Source organism: Rhea americana, unplaced genomic scaffold (assembly GCF_003343005.1).
Source record: "Rhea americana isolate MKP2758 unplaced genomic scaffold, rheAme1 scaffold_135, whole genome shotgun sequence".
Classification (NCBI taxonomy): Eukaryota; Metazoa; Chordata; class Aves; order Rheiformes; family Rheidae; genus Rhea; species Rhea americana.
The window spans coordinates 823,910-842,546 of record NW_028185428.1 but is presented as its reverse complement, the minus strand read 5'-3'; the positions used below and the strand labels follow the sequence as shown (position 1 = coordinate 842,546).

The following is an 18,637-nucleotide window of genomic DNA, read 5'->3' as shown; positions in this document are numbered from 1 at the left end:
ATGGAAGAATGTTCAGCAGACCTAATATCTGTTTAGTCGTCAAAATAGGACTTTCYGTTTGTTCTTATGTGTGAGAAATCATCGTGCTGGGATTCACTAGTACCAAATATGGTTTCAGTGCTGTACTCTGCAGCTCTGCAAGGCTTGGCCACATTCAGTTTCCTTCTCTGATGCCTCGCTGCTCTCTAGCTAGACGAGAGCAGGGCACTTTCTTTGCTGCTCAGTAGTCTCCAGGCTTTCTTTAATTGCAGGAAAAAAGAGGTGAGAAGATACAGTTGCAGAGAAAATAGCCTGAGAGCCCCCAACAGGATGTTGTGTTGCTTTATGTGGTGCCCCTTTGGATCAGGGATTTGTGCCAGAAAGGATGCCAACTACGAGAGGGGTTAACATCACCTCCACCTTCCCCAGACCAGGAAGGCCAGACTGTTTCTATTCCCCTTCTGTTATTTGTGTACCATGGTAGTATAGCTAGTGATACTGGGAGGAAAGGACTTGCTGTCTCCAAATAATCTCTTTGTGCTGAATCACTCACAGTTACAGAATTTCTCTTCCCAAATGTGTTAGAAAACCTTAAGAGTTCTCCAACGTCTGTGTTAAGAAAACCTCAAAAACCTGTGGTTTTTCTTTCTTGCTTTCTTTTTTTCTTCTTCTTCTTTCATTTACTTTTGTTTTTGCCTGCTTACTTCTGAGCTTTTAGCGTCTGTGCCCGTGTCAGGTTTTCAAGCTGTTGTTGGCTACCCTGAGGGGCAGGAACGTATCTGTTACTTTCCAGTGGCATGTCAAATGTCTTCAAAATTTAAGGCTCTAAAAAAGAAACTCTGACCTTTATGAGCCCCATGATCACTCCTGAGAACAGAGACCACTTTCTGCCCTTTTGAAGTGTTACATTTCACCAGTTTCTCTTTCTACTTTGATTCTCATTCATTAAAGAAACTTCCCKTTCCATATGTACACCTTCCACAGTCTGCCTGAAGCAAGGTGAACCCTTGAACAAACCCAAACTGTCTGGCCAGAACAACTGAAATACTCTAGGGTGTTTTTGCAACTGGACTAAAACTCTCTGTACCCAGTGCAATTACATAGCCCTCAGTAGGAGAACATGAGCAGAATGGATAGTGGTGTCTTCCTCTTTCCTTTCCAAATGGTGACACTTAAAAATGCATCATCAAATTCATCTTTAGGAATTGATTGTTTTGATCTGTCTCATAGGCTGGATGCTCCCCCGAATATGAATTTGTATAATACAACAGTAACTTAGAGTCCCAAGAACTAACAACATGTACTTTCTCCCATAATCATCTCTCCTGGTCAACCATTATCCTGTCCCTTGTGTTCTTTACCACATCCTAATCCTAATAAATTAAATATGTGAAAAATACATGGTTTTGGAATATAGGATCTCATAAGGGAAAGGGCTGGCCTTTTGTTTGTAGGTGTAGTATTACATTTGTATTTGCAGTATTAACATTAGCTCACACATTCATTCAGAGATGTCAGAGCTGTGCAGAGAGTTGGCTTGAGTTCAGGGGATCTAGAAACTGGTCTTCAATTGCTAGAATAGTGCCCTGGCTTTTTGAGTGACTATGGTCAGATCATAACCCCTCATTCGCTGGGTGAGAGGCATGATGCCTCTTTCCAGAGTGCTTTGAGATCAGCAGATGAAATGTGCCATTTTGAAGATGGAGGAAATATTTTTGTGTTGACACAAACAGGCTAATACCTTCCTCCTTCCTCCTGGTCGTCAGTGTGATGAGCAGGAGATTGTGCTCTGCTCTGCAGTTCAAGTGAGAAAGAAGAGCAGCAGCACAGAGGCAGGCTAGATGGCAGGAAAAGTACGCTCTGAAAGTCCTTCCAAAATTGTCAGAGCTGGATGGAGACAAACCAACCCTTCCCTTCCCCAATGAGGCTCTGCTAGGCTCCATGTCTCCCCAGCACAGAAGGAAACTCCAGCAGTAGCAAGTTACCAGCAGATCAAGTGTGCTAGTGTGGCTCACTGAGGCACTGCAACTCGTAAGAATAGTAAAAGTGTTGTATTCAACCTCCTTGCACTCTGCCTAGCTTGCAGTTTATGCAGGGTTCATAGGCTGCCTGTAGATAAGGGACTTGGCTTTAAGGTTGTAAACCATTTCCCACATCTGAATCTGTTCCACTCGTGCCCTTGGGATCAGAGATCATCTACACTGGAGTCTCGCGTGGGAACTACGCCTGCTTTCTGAGAGCAGAAAAGCATGTGAGAGATGGAGAGAGGACGTCCTCCTCATCTGACACAGTGAGACTCTCTACCTTCCCCCTAGGAAGATTCTCAAGTGAACCACAGCAGCATCACAAACGCTCACAGCAAAGCATAGACTGGGATGTTAATTATCCATGTTTCTGAAGGGGCACACAGGAGAGCCCAATTTCACTTGGCCTGAAATCCATCTATGTCCCAGTCCCATGTTCAAACTTGAGAACTGTCCTGGAAATACTTGCTTCAATCAATGAGGCGGAATTTAGGTTAGAACAATCTGGGTAAATGTGACTGACAGTTATGTGTGTATATATATATTAATCAAACCAAATTCCTCCAAAGAGAGAGATTCCCTGTTCTGAATGACCAAGAGACAGCTGGGTGGGTTGTTGTTCAGAGAATCAGAAGCAGAAATGTGGACCTTCTCTTTCTCCATTATCTTATCTTGCCAGCTGGCTTAGTGGTTGTGGGTCGGGTTTCTGCATCCGGCTCCATCTCTCTTAACCAGAAATGATATACTAGACACAGGAAAAGCTCCCTCTTCACAGTTTTATGCAGTAGAAAGCAAACTTGTGCTACTTCTGCTTGTCACCTGTTGGACCCTTGAAAGAAAAAAAGTATGAAAGTAGCTTGAGGGACACCATTAAAGCTTCACGTAGCTTCTCTTAAGCCACCTGGAGGTGACAGTCAGCATTACTCCTAGTTTACAGTATTTGCTCTTTCAGATCAGACTTTTAGGAGCAGTTGAGCACGGGGGCTGGGGGAGGGGGAGGGTGATGGGGCTGTTTGCAATCCATTGAGTCCCTTAACAGACCTGAGAAGGAAGACATCACAAGGCACTGTGGGGAGAGGATATCACAACTTTCCTTGCTGGGGTAAAAAACAAAGCTCTGACTGAATGCTCAGTGTGTTAGCAGCAAGCTGGGTTCATCTCCCTGGCATTATGAGCAAGCTGCCTTGTGACTCTGTTGGACTTCCAAAAATAAAAAGTTCTTTTGTATTCTTCCCCCCCTCCCCCTTAGCCCCAGGTTATTTTGCATAAAACAATTAAACAGACCTCCCCAAGTCCATTTACAGTGTTTCCCAGAAACCACTAGCGAGTTTGAACAGTTGGGGGAAATCAGAGTTGAGACCTGAGTTCCACAAACAATGATTCTAAGTTTGGAGGAGTATTTTCATTGCTTGAAGCCAAATAGCCACAGATTTTTCCTTCTTAAAACTTAGGACTTGTTTTAACATAGAACTCCTGTCAGACATTCACTAGTAGACATCCAGTGATGCTCTGAGGTGCCAGTGTCACCTTTGTCCTGCCCCTGGCTCATTCTCATACAGAGGCCCATTCTTTGTTATTCTTATATATAGATTTGCATCTAAAAGCAGGACAGGCAAGGCACCTGGCTTAATCTCTCCCATAATGGCCCTTCAGTTTGGTTGTCTTGACAGTGGCCAAGCCTGTCTCCTAGGAACTGGCAGCTCCAAGCACTCCTGGGTTCGGTACTTATTGACTGGATTGGATGCCAGAGAAGGAAACCGAACAAGCCTCAAGGAATGACTTTCCACCTGCTTCATCAAACCTGAGAAACAACTGTGCCATTCTCTCTAGTCAGAGCATTGTTGGCTTCAGCTCAGCAGCTTTCATCATGGGCTGGTTCTTTGATTATTTGTTTTAGTTAGTCCACACAGCAAATGAATTGTAGTGTAGCAAAAAAATTGAGAATATGTGAATTAACAGGGGAAAACACCATTGTAAAGAAATCAGTGGTGGGTCGTTACTTGAGCTAGTAGAGCCCAATGTCACCAGCACTTTGCCACTCAAATGCCAGAACAGCACTTTACTGAAGAGTCTTCTCTGCTGGAGTTCATTAACAGCCTCAAGAGCTCTTGAAGGAATTTACCACTGGAATGCCCTGTTGCTCCAGCATGGCACCTAATGTATTTTGCCAATCCTGAAAATTCAGTGTGCTACTCAAAGGGCAAAGTCTAGACATTGCAAAGGAAAATCAGGAGGTAGTCTTTGCTACTTCACAACTGGCTGGCAGGAAAGAAGGGCTGGTGATGTCCTTTTTCACATCACATAGCCTTCTGTGCCTGGCACACAGCAGTGTTCCTACCTGCTGTATTTCACAGAATCACAGCATTGCTGAGGTTGTCAGGAACCTCTGCAGATAATCTAGTCCAGCCCCCTGGTCAAAGCAGAGTCAGCTCCAGCAGTTTGCTCAGGACTGCATCTAGTCGGATTTTGTGTATCTTCRTAGATGGAAACTCCACAACTTCTCCAGGCAATCTGCTCCAGTGTTTGACCATCCTCACAGTAAAACATTTTTTCTTCTGTTTGAATGTTTCCTGTATTTCAGTTTGTGCTCGTTGCCTCTTGTCCTGTCTCTGGATACCAGTGAGAAGAGTCTATATTCCTTATCCCCCATCAGGTGTTTATACACATCGATAAGATCCACAGAGCTTTCTCTTCTCCAGGCTGAACAGTCTCAGCCCTCTCAGCCTCTCTTTCTGTGTCATATACTCTAATCCTTTAATCACCTTCATGGCCCTTTGCTTCAGTAAGGACTGCTTCAGTAAGGACTTGCATGGACTTGCTTCAGTATGTCCATGTCTCACTTATACTGGGGAGCTCAGCACTGGACCCAGCATTCCAGATGTGTCTCACCAGTGCTGAGCAGAGGGGAAGGATGACCTCCCTTGACCTGTTGGCAACACTCCTCCTAATGCAGCCCGGGAAACCCACTGCCATTACTGATTCTGGCAATGATGACTCCCCTTGATCTAGCTGCTCTGCTCAATTGAGGAGCAGGGAGAAGGGAAGTCAGCCTGTGCCAGCAGCTTTTGAGAGATGCCAGTTGGACTCAGGATGTGTTAAGTATTAATACCCCTTTCTATGTCTCCTTTGATTGGGGCAGGAAGGGGGCTGAAATCTCAGCCCTGCAGCTTCCTTCGGTAGGGTGCTGATTACAGAGACAGATGGAGGAGCAAGGGTGCTATTTGAGTATTTTATTATTCCTATGGGGAGAAGGATTTCAACTCATTGCTGAAAAAGTTTGTTTGTTTGTTTGTTTGTTTCTAAGCCTGTAGTAGTTGAAAGAACTATATGTGAAACAGTGTAAATCTGTCTTCAGGATAACTCTACAATATGTTGGCATCACGGCAAAGAGATGAAATTGCAGTGTCCCAAAATCAAGACAAAAGCATTGTCTGCATTATCTGCAGGCAAGGGTTCGGGTATAATAACACACTTATTTCTGTCATCATTTGGGGTTTACAGCACACTACAAGGAGGTATCTTTTGCTCTRTTTCTGCAGCCCAAGAGCATAGTGAGACCCTATACACATGGTATTTTACACTTGGCCAGGATGGGAGTGTATTCAGCTCCAGCAGCAAGGTGTAGTCTCTGAGTTAACAGAACAGGGTGGACTGCCTGTCCACCACTGGTTTTGTTGCAGCTTTTCCACAAAGCCTTGTCCCAGTACTCCCAYTGGTGAAGAAAATAGTTTGCTTTATATCGTGTATGCAAGCAGTTGCTCATGTTTCAGATTTAGCCTCTTCCATTAAGGATTCAGAAGGTGTTTTCCCTTGCTATAGTCTTTTCTTTTTTTATTGGTAGTTAATGTCAGTTGCAACATTTGAGTGAAGTCTATCATCTGCAAAGAATTGAGGGCACAGGAGCAGTACACGTTCTATCACATTGCACTATTACCAGGGAAATGCAGGGAGGAAAAATCATTATTTGCCAAAAAACAAGCACCCCTCCCCCAATAAACATTGCACAAGTCTCCTAACTCTCCAACAGTCAAGAGTTCCTGTTGGGGGTGTAAGATTTTACAGTTTGATTCTACAACTTCAGAGAGAATTGTTGCTCCTCTGGGAACCACCTTCAATCTGTTCACTGATTAAAAAAGCAAAGCAAACAATCTCCTTTCCACTTCACCCAAATCAAAAAAGAAACAAACACCCCCCTCAGAAAAACTGGAGCAAGCAAAGGAGAGAGAAAAAAGATAACACGGCTTTTAAAATCCTGTTGCTTTGCAGCTGTTCCACATTCTGGCTACATTCCAGAGTTACTTTGCTGATCCACTGCCAAAAAGAGAAGTCCTTTAAAACTTGAATTCTATGTGGACATAATTTCTCATTGAAGTAAATGAGGACCCATTAATGGTGGGATTGTCACACGTGTCAATTTAACAGCCAGGGATCTTCACTGAGACCCTGGCAGATACAAGAGAGAACCTAGGGTGGGAAATCTATGTTCACTAACCGGTGAAAAATGACGAAGAGGACTTAGATCTTTCAAGAAGTTTGATAACTTAACCAACAAGCAAAAATGCTAAGTTAAATCAGTGACTGGTGAGGAGGGCACAATGAGTCTTGTGCTTCSGGCTGACTTTGAGAAGTAGTGTCAGAAAGTTTGTCTTGGCTGTATCGGCTGCTGAATCCCTGTTCCCCTAAGAGAGCTCATGAGGAAGGAGTACAAAATAAGCACAAACTGATTCAAAGGAAAATGACAGGAGAGAAATACCAGCTCCTGAGCTGATTGCTGTATTATAAAGTGTTCAGAGGCACTGCCAGATGCTTCCTCCTGAGATGTAGTTTTCTCCTTAAATAAGTCTGATCGTAAATTAGCCTTGCCTCTGGGACTGATGGATATATTTTGGTGTTCCTTCYGCTGTTGTGTTAAAAACACAATTCAGCTTCTTAGCCATTAACTGCTTCTTCTTTTACCTTGATCTGTGAAGAAGTAATTGATGGTTCATTTCATGTTATTGTAGCCTATGATCCTTTTTCACACTCTGCACTTTGACATGTGCTACTTAAAGATTGTAGMAAGAATCATTGGCAATTAGTAGGTGACAGGTTGTTGAAACATGATAAAATAGCAAGAGCAAGACATTGAAAAGGGAGGAAGAGCAAGAGGAGAGGATCTGTGGATGATCTCCACCGAAGACTATAATGACAAAAGTCTCCACTTTAGAAGCAGAGACTGTGCAATGCAAGGTTGCCAACTGTCSTGTTGGTGTAGAGATGCTGGAAGGCTGTAGAGTGAAACCCCATTCTGTCCTGCTTTCACTCCACCCTAAATCCTGCTGATGTTTGGGAGGTGAGTCACTCAGTTACCTCACAGATATCTACATTAGCTTGAGAACTGCGCCCCTGGAAGGGCCTATATCTCTCCTCTGGTGATAAAGAGAACCTAGATGACTAACTTGGATGGAGATCTTCACAGTATAGATGTCTCAAATTAAGTGAAACAAATCTCTTCTTAATGAGGTATATTCTTGGGTATTTGAGCTTTCTAAAGGTTTCAGAGCATATCAATGCAACATCTGCCCCAGGGGCATCTGGATCTTGATTCTGTAGAGCTCATCCGTGTAAACTGGGATTTGAGATGAGCTGAGAAAGAATGGTTGAAGGGTCCCCTACTGCACCAATCCACCATTTCACACTCAAAGGATGAGTGTGTGAAGGGCCTTCCATGGCCTTGAGGAAGCAGCAGAGACCACCAAAATATTCTATTGCCAACCTATAGCCTAGGACTAAGGGAGAAATTTCTCCCTCTTTGTCCTTCCTTTGAATCCTTGGGAAACATCCCTTAGGAGGCACTTATAAGTCCTGCTGTAACTGTGTGGGTATAGTTGGTTCCCATTGATTGAAATGGTCATTTCTATTTTCACATCAGCTCTTTATCCTCCAGAATGGCTGCTCTCAAGCCTAAGATCTAGCAGGACTACTGAACAAAAGTGGTTTCATCAGTAGTCTTTCACCTCTTCTAGGGTTGTACTGGTACAAAATAAGGAAATGTAAATTAGCAAAATCCAGCTGTCTGCATAGCAAGATGAATGCACCTGGCCATGGCCCAGTACATGACCACATCTGTTGCTTTATGGGATGCAGGTGGTCCATCCTCTCATGTCTGGCTTGTGAGCAAGTCCAGGTTTTCCAGAGGCAAACAGACATCAGTCAGGAACAGAGACTGCAAGATTTCATCAGTTGGCTTCTGTTTTGAAAATTATATTTGGACTTGTGAACTCTGAGGAATTCAGGTCTCAGGGCAGAGGAAATGTTGGAGGAGGTCAGGCAAGTTGCGCTCCCGCTGGGTTACCCGGGGCAGTAAATAGCATGCATTCCAGGGCAACATCTGATTTTGTGCTTTTACGAGGCAGATGTTTAGGAGAAGTGATACACTGTTTATTTTAATTGCCATCTTCCAAACTTCCTTCCTACGTACCGGCACACATTCTGAGACCATAAATAAGGATTCTTCAGGCTATGCAGTTATTTGCGTAGCTAGCCCTGTCTTCCATCAATGCCTGGACAGAGTTGTGTATTGCACACCCAATTCTCCTTGCACATCAGTTTTACAGTGGTGTAAATCAACTAGGTCAAACTCCTTTCTCAATGACACTAGCATAAATCTGTAGGCACTCCACTGACGTCAGTGCTGTAATAGCAATGTAAAGGAAAATTAGACCACTTGACTTCAGCATATCGCTGCTGATTTACACCAGAACAAGAGCAAAAGTAGTTGGGTTCAGCACGTACTAGCACTACATTACTGAACATCAGGCCAGGTTTTGTTCTGGGATATGCTGGTGGAAATGGAGAGCAAGTCCATTGATTTCACTGGCATCATATTGATGAAAATAAGTTTTACCTTAACCACAGTTTGAATCTCAGGGAGCTCCACATAAATAGTACATTAGTGAAAAAAAAAGAATAAACCAATGCTTCTATGGAAAATGATTAATCTTGCAGCATTGCCATTTCAGGACAGTCATGTAGGGATGACTTCTCTAGATTTTCCTGCCTCGTCTCTATAGATCTAGAAGTGAAAAACACTGTAAAAGAGGTTCTGGTCCCTCTAACTGATGTGCTGTGGCTTCAGCCTGCAGACTGCAGATTCTAGCAGAAGGAGAGGTGAAATAAAGGCTTGCTTCTGAGAGACATTTGCTCCCCAGTATAAACCTGTGCTGAAACCTGTTAACTGTAGGGCTTCCCACACAACCTTGCTCTTTAGRGAGACTTTGGCATGGAGGGTCTGGGTTTCTGGTAGCAGCTTGTTGGGAAGGTGCAGGGCCAAATGATTGCTTCAGCCACCATCAGCCTTGCTGCATTAAAGTCTGTGGAGATAAGCTGATTTACACCAGCTGGCCTGCAATCTTCTGTTGGCATCTGGCCAATCTTCTAATTGTTTCTAAGTGACTTTCTTTTTTAATAGTGTGCATTTGTGCTGAGTGGCTCACTTTGCACACAGTGAAATGCAGCCATATGTAGCACAACTGCTTTAAAGTCAGTGAGTTTAGACAGAGTGCATTTGACCCAGTGGATACCCTGGAGATGTCACAAAGCAGGACAGGGCTGTAAGAGTCCCAGGTAACTAAGCCTCCCACCTATTCTTTATGATTCTTTTTTTTAACTGAAAACATACTTTACCCAGCTCTCTACCCAGAGCAGCTTCTCCTGCACAGGCAGCGGTCATAGCCAACAGGAGAACCAAACAACCCTGAGAAGAACTACAGCCCATCCCTTCCCARTTCTTACTGTCCAAGGATCTGGACACAGCTATCATCTACAGACAAGAGAAAATAAGACCATTCTCCAAGCAGTCTGCAGTTGGTACGTGAGATGKTTCCCAAGGCCCTGCTGTGCAGTCACAGAGAGCGATGCCTGCTGTGAGGTGGAGGTGTCCGGTGAGGCAGCCCAGGACAGCCAGGTTGAACCCAGGCTGTTGGTCTCACCAGGGATGGTACCTGCGCCAGCTCGGAGGTACCTCCATGCACTCTACTCTCACCTCTCTCTCCGCACAGCTCAAGTGGAAAGTGGCCCCATGTTACTTAGTAAAGAAGAAAATAATTAGAGCTAAGCGAAYGCAACCTATATTTTCTCATTCTTCCCTCCAGTGAGGGAGCAGAAACAGGACATAGGACTTATGTGTCCTATCAAAACTAATCTGCATGACTTGGATTTAGAATACCAAAAAATCACAATTATAATAATGAAGTCATGAAACATAGAGCTATTAAGAAATGTATACTTCTCTCAGGTTGTTCTTAGTAAGAACTAAGTCAGGACCTTGGGRACTGATCTGTGAGGGATGAGGATGGTTAGTAGCTCCATTGCGAGTAACAAAACTCTTTTCAGTTAGAAAAAGAGGCAGTTAAATCATAGTGGTTGAGGGATACAGAGTCAGAAGCCTAGCCTTGCTCTGTTTCATGGCTCTCTTTTCTGAATGTAGACATGCAATTTGTTCAGCCTATTCCCTCCTGCTTTCCAGATAAACTCTTTCTAAAACTGACTTTGCCCTTGGCGTTCGCTGCATGGTTCAAGTATCCTTATAAGCTTAAAAGCTCCATCTATAGGAGAGTCGAAGAAGAGCCCTTTGGCTTCAGCTTGATGAAAAAGGCAGAGAAGCTTCGCTCTGAGATTCCAGTTTTGTTCTGGAAAAATTCCAGCATGCTTAGCATACCGCATTGCAGAATGTCACTGATTTCATCTTTACTTCATATTTGGGTATAGTATTCTTGCTCTGTTAAGCCGTTAGCCCTTGGTTCCATACTGCATGATTATATGGGGCTGGATTGCCTATGGAAATTGCTGGAGTTGTGGCAGCTGCTATTATTCTGCATGGGAAATCTCAAGGATTTTCTAAAAAGCTCCTGATTTGCAAGATTTCTGGACCACAATTGTGAAATCATTGTTAGGTTTTGATAGTGTGCCCTGTATGCAAAACTAAATGTTAGTGCGATTAGTATATCTAAACCCCACTGGTTTAGCAAATCATTTCTCCATAGCCTGGTGTTTAATGGTTGCTAGCCCCAGTCTATACTTCACTGCACTACCTGCACCAGCAGAAGTAATTGCAGTCTGTAGACTCCTTTTTTTCAGGAAGAGGAAACATAAAAGGTGAGATACGTTTTTTTCTTCTTTGTGCACTGTAGAATCTCWCTTGGAAATAAGAAAATTTCCAGAGTACTATTGATTTTGTGCTCAGGGTTTAACTMTGCATGCTTAAGTATTATACCCTAATATTTAGAGTTGCCCATCACTGAATAATCCCATGCACATATATCCTCCCCTGTCAGTGTACCSTGCACACCACAGCCATGGTCAGAGGTGGGTTTACCTTCCTTTGAAACAATGAAAACAGAAAGTCACTTTTCTAATTGTATTAATCACTGCAGSAGCCTAATCTCAAGTCTAAATAAGTCTATGAAAATGTCATTGCTGCTTTGGGTGATTTTTAGGACCTATTGGTCACTAGTGCCTAGAGCAAAGATTTTTCCTGTTGCTGAGTTGACCCCATGGCCCAGGGCTGGCTATCATCAGGCTGTCATTCCCACAGAAAACCCCTTTCTCTAGACTCCTGCTTTGCCACCTGCTCCTCAAAGCAGCCTGCAAAATCTTCTACTTGCCTCAGAAAACTTAGGGCTCTTCCTCCCATTTGCTTACATCAGGGTGCAGAATAAGCCCCAACTTTTGCAGAACTGATCAGAGATTAGACATCACAGAAGCCAAGGATGCTCTGAAATAGAAGGAAGGAAAGAGGGAAGAGTGGAGGGACGGACATTCTGCAGGGCAGGTGGAGTGTGGATAGATTTTTTAAGACGTGCTGGCAACTGACACTGTTGCAAATCCTCTCTCTCATATCAGAATTTCAACTTCCATTCACTCAGGAAATATAACTTCATTTTGGACACCCAAAATTATTCTGAGAGAGACATTGTGTTCCCAAGAAACAGAGATGGTTTGTTTCTTCCTTTCTTCATATTCAGTCTGTCTTTAAAAGTTCTTTCCCCAACCTTAATCTTTGACATATATTTATTAAACTATCACTTTCAAATAAACAAAAGCACAGGCATATCAAGTGCTTATTCTTTTCTCGATGTGAAGATTAACTTCCCATTTTTTCCATCTAACAAGTCCATCWTCATTCAGATATACCCACAATCAATAAAAATCCCCTTTTCTTCCCTTTCATATATTTAAGATATTAAAACCAGAAGCAAGTATGATGAACTTCAGTTCTGATCTTCTGGGCAGCTGGCCTGAGTGAATATATGGAGATGCATCTATTTACTTCCATTACATCATGCAAGGAAGCACTCCTCTCCTTTTTGGTGGCTACTACGGGAAACTCACCTTTTAAGTACTAAAGCACCCAGCTGTCCAACAGGTGTATTCCCTGCTGAATGGTTTGATAGATCATTCAGTTACACAACCCAGGAGTGCAACATCACTGCAGAAATGTCTCTGCTAACAGTGGGAGCAGAAGCTCAYCCACCACCTAGAGCACACCGATCATCTGCACTTGGTGGCAAGTGTGGGCTGGGAGAAGCCATAGCACAGCTCTGCTTACCGGGCCAAGAGAGTGAGCTGACTCCTGGTGCTCATCCATCCTCTGGCTCCTTCAAGATGGTGTTTGACAGTGGCTGGTGCAATGGCAGGGCTGCATAGCAGGTGAATGCCTGAAAGCTAAAATACAGTCTTTGGACATGGTGTGCATTGAGGCAGGTAGAGAGGCCCAGGGAAGTGCAACCTCTCTTCTGGGTTTGGCGTTTGAATATCTCCTCTCCCCCAACCTCTACTGTACAAAACTGATGCATCTTTTTTCTTTCTCTGACCCACAGAGATCCCAGAGTATCCAGGAATGGTTGAGAGCTGAATCTCTTCCTCACCATCCTGAGCTCATGAGGGCTCTAAAGAGATCAAGCAGGAGCATGACCTTGCTTCTCTGAGACTGGGGATGCTGTGGGAAGTGATTGCCTTGGCAAATGTCTTCATCCCAACCCATAGCCCCTGGTGCCTTGCTGGAAGAGAAGCTGATGAAAGATTAACAGAGGACCAGGAAAAGCTCTACCAGCACTTCAAGCAGCAAAGGACACAGATGGGGGATGAGCACTAAGAGAAGCACTTTCCATGACTGCATACAAAACCACCTTTTTTTCTGAGAAGAAGCTTAAARAGCCCTGGGAATGGAAGGAAGTAAATGTCCAAATCAGCACAAAAGGTGCTGCAGGGTTTCCCTATCACATTGTCCCTGGAAAGCAATTTTGAAAGCAAAGAGGGTATCAGGACCACCTGGCCCTCTCCAGCGGCTAGTTTGGAAGAGAAGTGCAAGGTCACCTTACAGCCTTACGTGTGCCTTACAGTCAGGTCAAGAGWCCACTAAGATATGCCCATAGTGCTCTGTTCATGGGCTGACCAGGGCTCAGAGTTAAAGAATCCAACCAAGACTTCGAAGAAAAGACATGTGGAAGATTGCTTTGATTTATTCTATGCTTGTTTCTCTCACTGGTGTCTTCCCTGTCTGCCTCTTTTTCTCTTTAGGACTACATGTACTGCACGTGGGGCGCAGACCCACCCAAGAAGACAGATGTATTAGGATAGGGCAAATCCTGCTCAGTGCAGTGTACATTTGCTAAATGGGGCTTACACTGCATAGTGCAGACGTAACCATAGATTTCATATGCTCTTTATATCAACAAATCCCAAACTGGAGTGCCTGGACTTGGATGAGATAGAGGCTTGAGCCTTGCAAGGAGTCACATGCTGTCATCACTAGCCATGCTTACGAGCCAAGTTTCAACACTCGAGCCCCACATTACAGAGCATCTGGACCTCTCCTGTGGCTGTTGAAATGAACATGTGGGCAGGCTGGACACTCAGTTCCCGCATCTTGGATTTTTTAAAATTCATTCAGCTGAGAAAGAAACAGGGAGAGAAGGAGTAAAAGAATCTCAGACAGGATATCAAAGGAAAAACTGATTCAAAACCATAGGAAAACTCTTAATTGCAAATGGTATCCTGGCTGCAGACTGTTGTGCCCTGCTGCAAGGCTGCAGGTCTCTGTTCACTGACCTGCTCCGGATATCTAGGTAGAACATGCCGGTACCAAACTCYTCCGGGAGTCCCATCTTGCACGTTCTCTCTCTTGGGCTTCCAGCACCGAATCCCCTCTATCACGTGCAATTGTATTTATTTATTTATTTTCTGGCTGCTTGAGGCAAAGGCAGAGGCTGTTAAGACAGTATCCTCCCCAGGCACTTCCACAGCTAGAAGAGGAAAGAGTGCATGTTGTGTGTCTGTAAAATGGTGTGGACGAACGCTTGCCCTCCCCACTTCACTGGCTTAGTGAAATAAAAGCCAAGCATTTCATTGCGACTGCCGGTCGTCTGACTCGGGGGCTGCAGTCAGCGTCTKCTAACTCTGGTCAAACCGGCTGAAGGGTTAGTGGGGGGCCCAATGGCCTTGCCAAAGGTACACGGCAAGTAGCGCATAAGCAGGCATACGTGGGCCAAAGTGTGACAGATGTATGCTGTGAACGGGCCAGATCCAGGCACGCACAGAGGATGTGGGAACACGTGCATATGAGGCAGGAGGAAATGGTTGCTGTTAAAACAGAAATACGTTGCCTGGGGTGACKGTGGGATTTTGATCCATTGAGAATTAAGAACAGGCTGGAAACACTCTTATTGGGAAGAACAGCAGGACAGCTATAGGCTGCATAAGCTCTGGAGAGTCCTGCTAGCCAGATTTTCTATTTGCAGCTGTGACTGCGCAGGGCATGTTTCTCTGCAAGTTGCTCCTACTTTACCCCCAAATCTTGTCCTCCTCGTGCTGAGGGGAATGCATAATGAAGCAAACTTACTATACATACATCCTGCGTTCAGAAGCTCTGAGTGGGCCGTATCCACAGCCAGGGCAAGTTGAAGCAGTGTGTTGAAAGGGTGCACAGATGTTTAAATGCCTGACAATCTTTTCTGTGTTCTCCAGAAGCGATAATTCATTTACAGACTCATTTAACACAGCCAGTTTGAGACAGGCCAGCTTGAGACTTTCCAAGCGAATGCTGTAGCTGTTCTTAACAGTTCATCCCAGCGTTAGCTGTTGCTACCCATTTGACTGAGAACTGGCACACACTGGCAGCAACTACTTGCAATTACATATCCTGCTTCATGAAAAAAACAGTGTCCAGTGCAGAAAGGAAACATTTCTGTGAGAAAAGCATGCTCTCCTCTGCTCTGCTCGTCTCCTGCAGCCCCCATGCTCGGGCAGAGAGATGGGGCGCTCGGGGCAGGAGCTTGATTTCTCCCTCATGCCTCCCTCTGAAATGCCCCACCAAAGCTCTGTCCAAAACAGTGTGGCTGCCAAAYGGCAATCTTTCCCAGCAAAAGCTTGTTTCCTCAGAAAATTCCTGGCTGGCTCTAGTCATGTATTCTGTACTGGAAACATTGCCCTTGGGATTAGTTTTCAGGTTAGAAAGACACACAGGATCTTTGTAGTTCTTTTTCTTACAAATCTTCTCTTATGCAGGAGCAGTTTGCAGTAACTGAAATAGATACACTTTCTCTGATAATTTGCCAGCATGGCCTGAAAGCAGTGACCTGTTTATTGCTGTTGCTTCCTTGCAGAGTTATAAGAGTTGGAGATGGAAAAGATGTATAACAAAGCCATCTGCCTATGGCCATTCAGGCTCGTTCTATATATTGCTTTTAYTGGTGATGTGCTGGGTCTATTTTTAAACGCCCCTGACACCAGGGTTATTGTGCTGTCCCTCAGGAGACTGCTCTGTAGTCCCAGCTGAGAGCTGCTATTAGTATTACACCTGCATTTCCTCCAGAAAATTTCATTCCGTATTCCTAATGATCCTCTTCAAATACTTGCTGTTCCTTATGTCCTGGTCAAGCTTTACCACTTGATCTGCATTCATCTTTCCTCCTCAAAGAACCTCTTTAGCTCCCTGGTTGCTGCTCCTCTCTGTCCTTCCCACATCTTGGCACAGAATTAGCTTAACTGCTTGTTAATATGACCGAGAAGGATTTGCCAGGGATCTGCACCCACCAGCAGTGCAGCCAGGACCTCTTGCAATGTGCAGTCTCTGCAGCAGACTGTAAAGTTTGCATGAGATCTAACAAGGCATGCATGGCATGGGTAAGGGGCAAGCACAGAGATGTTTCTGAGAGGTGGATCAGAGTCAGCAGTGAGCACCCTTTTACCCAGCAGGGAACAAAAATCTGCAAGGGCAAGCATACGGCAAATTCTGCATCTCAGCCAAACCAAGCTGTGCAACAGAGGGAGCTGGGTGACTCCCTAGTGTTGCCCATGCAGCCATACCAGGACACGTGGCGGGGGATAATGGTCTGTGTCGTGCTGGTGAGCATCTGGACACTGTTTATTCTGGTGCTGCCTGAAATCATTTCCGTCGGCTGAAGCCACAGCTACACAGTGACGGAGCCCTGCACCCCGAGAGGAGCCCGAACYCTCGGCAGACCCAGGCAATTCAGAGCGAATGCACATGGAGCGCTTGCTTGGGGAGTCTGTGTGGACAGTGCTCGGTTGGAGCACTATTGTGATTATAAGTGCTCTGTTCTCATTGAACAAATTGTTCCTACAAATAAAGTATGAAAAGTGCTCCTTTTCACTCTCTCTCCCCTTCCCTTTTTTTACATTATTTATCATGCAGAGCTGGAAGAAGGGACTGTACCTGGATGGTAGGAGTAGAAAGTCATTGTGCTTCCTTGGATGCAGGGATAGCTTGAGGGAAGATCCCTGGAGTTAGCTGAATGCTAGTAGACAAGTCAGTGGGAATCAAAACACAAAATGTACCAGAGAAGGTTGCAGGGCCTATTCAAAAAGTTTGCTGATGCAAGCTAGGTAACAGGTGCAGCCTCTCCAGGAGTGGGGGGAATGGAGCTGGGGGACAAGACTAGAGAGGAGGTGAGCCACAGAAAAGCAGTCTGGTAGGTACAGCTCTCACAGCTACTTTGGATCATCCCAATTTAAAATATTTTAGGCCCTGGGGAGCCTTAATACATTAAAGTGTTCAGGGCAAAGGTTTTGCTTTGTGTTCTACGTGCAGCCTGTTCTCCAGTGCTCTCGCACACAGGATGTAGAGCATCTACAATACAGGTCCGGGTCCACATAGCCCTGGGAGTGGTCCTGTGGTGAGACCAGCATACAGAGATACCAGAGGTTTTTGGTATGCCTTTCATCAAGGAATAGACACAGCTTTGAACAAAACAGAAGAGCTGTGTAACCACATGCACGTCTTCACTGTTCCACACATCCACTTAGTAGTGTGACACTGTACCATAAAAACACTCAATATCTCTCATGCTCTGCTTTCTAAGGCCATTTCCAAAGTCATTTATGGCACAGCCACTTCTGTGCCAGCCAGCTGTGGACCTAAAAACCTGCATGTCCACCATTAATAAAGTTTGTTGAATCTCTGTAGGCCTCCAGGGAGCTAACAGGATGGGTTTTGCCCATGCCTCAGATTTGTATTTGGTTTTGCTGAGCTCTGGGATCAGCCCTGGGTTTCAGGACTGGACAAAAAGTGATTCACTGAGCTTTGTTTTCTGAGAGCACAATCTTGTGGTATCCWGATATCCCACAATGTGTCCAAATAGCTTTCTGAAGTTTAGGACAGGAGGGCTGAAGTTTAAAGCCCTCCTGAAAAAAGAACTGTGAGGAGATCATATTGCAGAACATAACTGCAATAAACCTTTTCTTCATCCTTTCATGGTTAGAGTTATGAACATGAATTATGGCAGTTTAAAGCTCCTTAGAGCAGCATGTAAAACTGCTTTCTCAAACTGCTGAAGAACCTTGTTAAGCTAAGATGTCAGCGCTCACAAATGCTGCTGTCTGAATAGGGCTATTTTATGAGCCCATTTAATCCTTCCAAGAATCAAATGACCACTTGCACCTGCACTGTGCTGCAGACTCACTCTTTGCTCCCTGGTTTCTGGCCTGTTTGTCCATTCAAGGCTCAGGCACTGTGATCTTTTGCAACAGAAGAGAAGTCTCATAATTTGCAAATATAGGCTGGTTAATAAAAAACTCCACATCCAGCTAGCGTTTGTGCTACTGAGCAAACAGCAGAGACTGCAGAGGAGTCAGAGGCTTTTCACGTGCAGCCAGTGTTGATTTTTGTCAGCAAAATGGGGGAAAGAACCATTCCCTTGCTCCAGCTGCAACTTTGGGGTTTGTACTGTTCGCTGCTGTGCAAGCAGGGTTCTCTGTCCCCAGCAACCTTTGTAGGATACCCTTCTGCAGACTCTGTTGCTTCTGAGCACAGGTTTGCCTGGGGGATGGAGGGACATTCAGGAGGCCAAATGGTCACAAATGGTAGTTCAGCTCAGACACTGACCTGAGAGCTACGGTCGCTCCCACTTGTTCTGGGGTGCTCACATGCTTAGCATCCTTGTTAAAACCATACAGCTGGGCACCAGATGCTTGCCCTGCCTTATGCAGCCTTCTAGAGCACGTGTCTCTTCCCAGTCACGCTGCCCTGGCCTGCCACCACCTCGAAGGGTACTGCTGGCACAGCACCAGTGTTGTTCCTTGTCCTCTTGTATAACACAGCCAGCCCCAAGTTGTGCCATTCTGCCTTCCTGAGG

General features: G+C 44.9%; 1 protein-coding gene across 1 annotated transcript in view; it reads left to right on the top strand.

The window, feature by feature from the left end:
- The window catches only part of ADRB2 (adrenoceptor beta 2), a 39,626-nt gene extending 23,014 nt beyond the window's left edge, over positions 1-16,612 (top strand). Inside the window, exon 2 of the mRNA XM_085298074.1 lies at positions 12,863-16,612. Within this exon, the coding sequence (XP_085154200.1) occupies positions 12,863-12,897 (35 nt within the window). The 3' untranslated portion in view covers positions 12,898-16,612. The remainder of the gene's footprint in view (positions 1-12,862) is intronic.
- Positions 16,613-18,637: the final 2,025 nt, after the last annotated feature.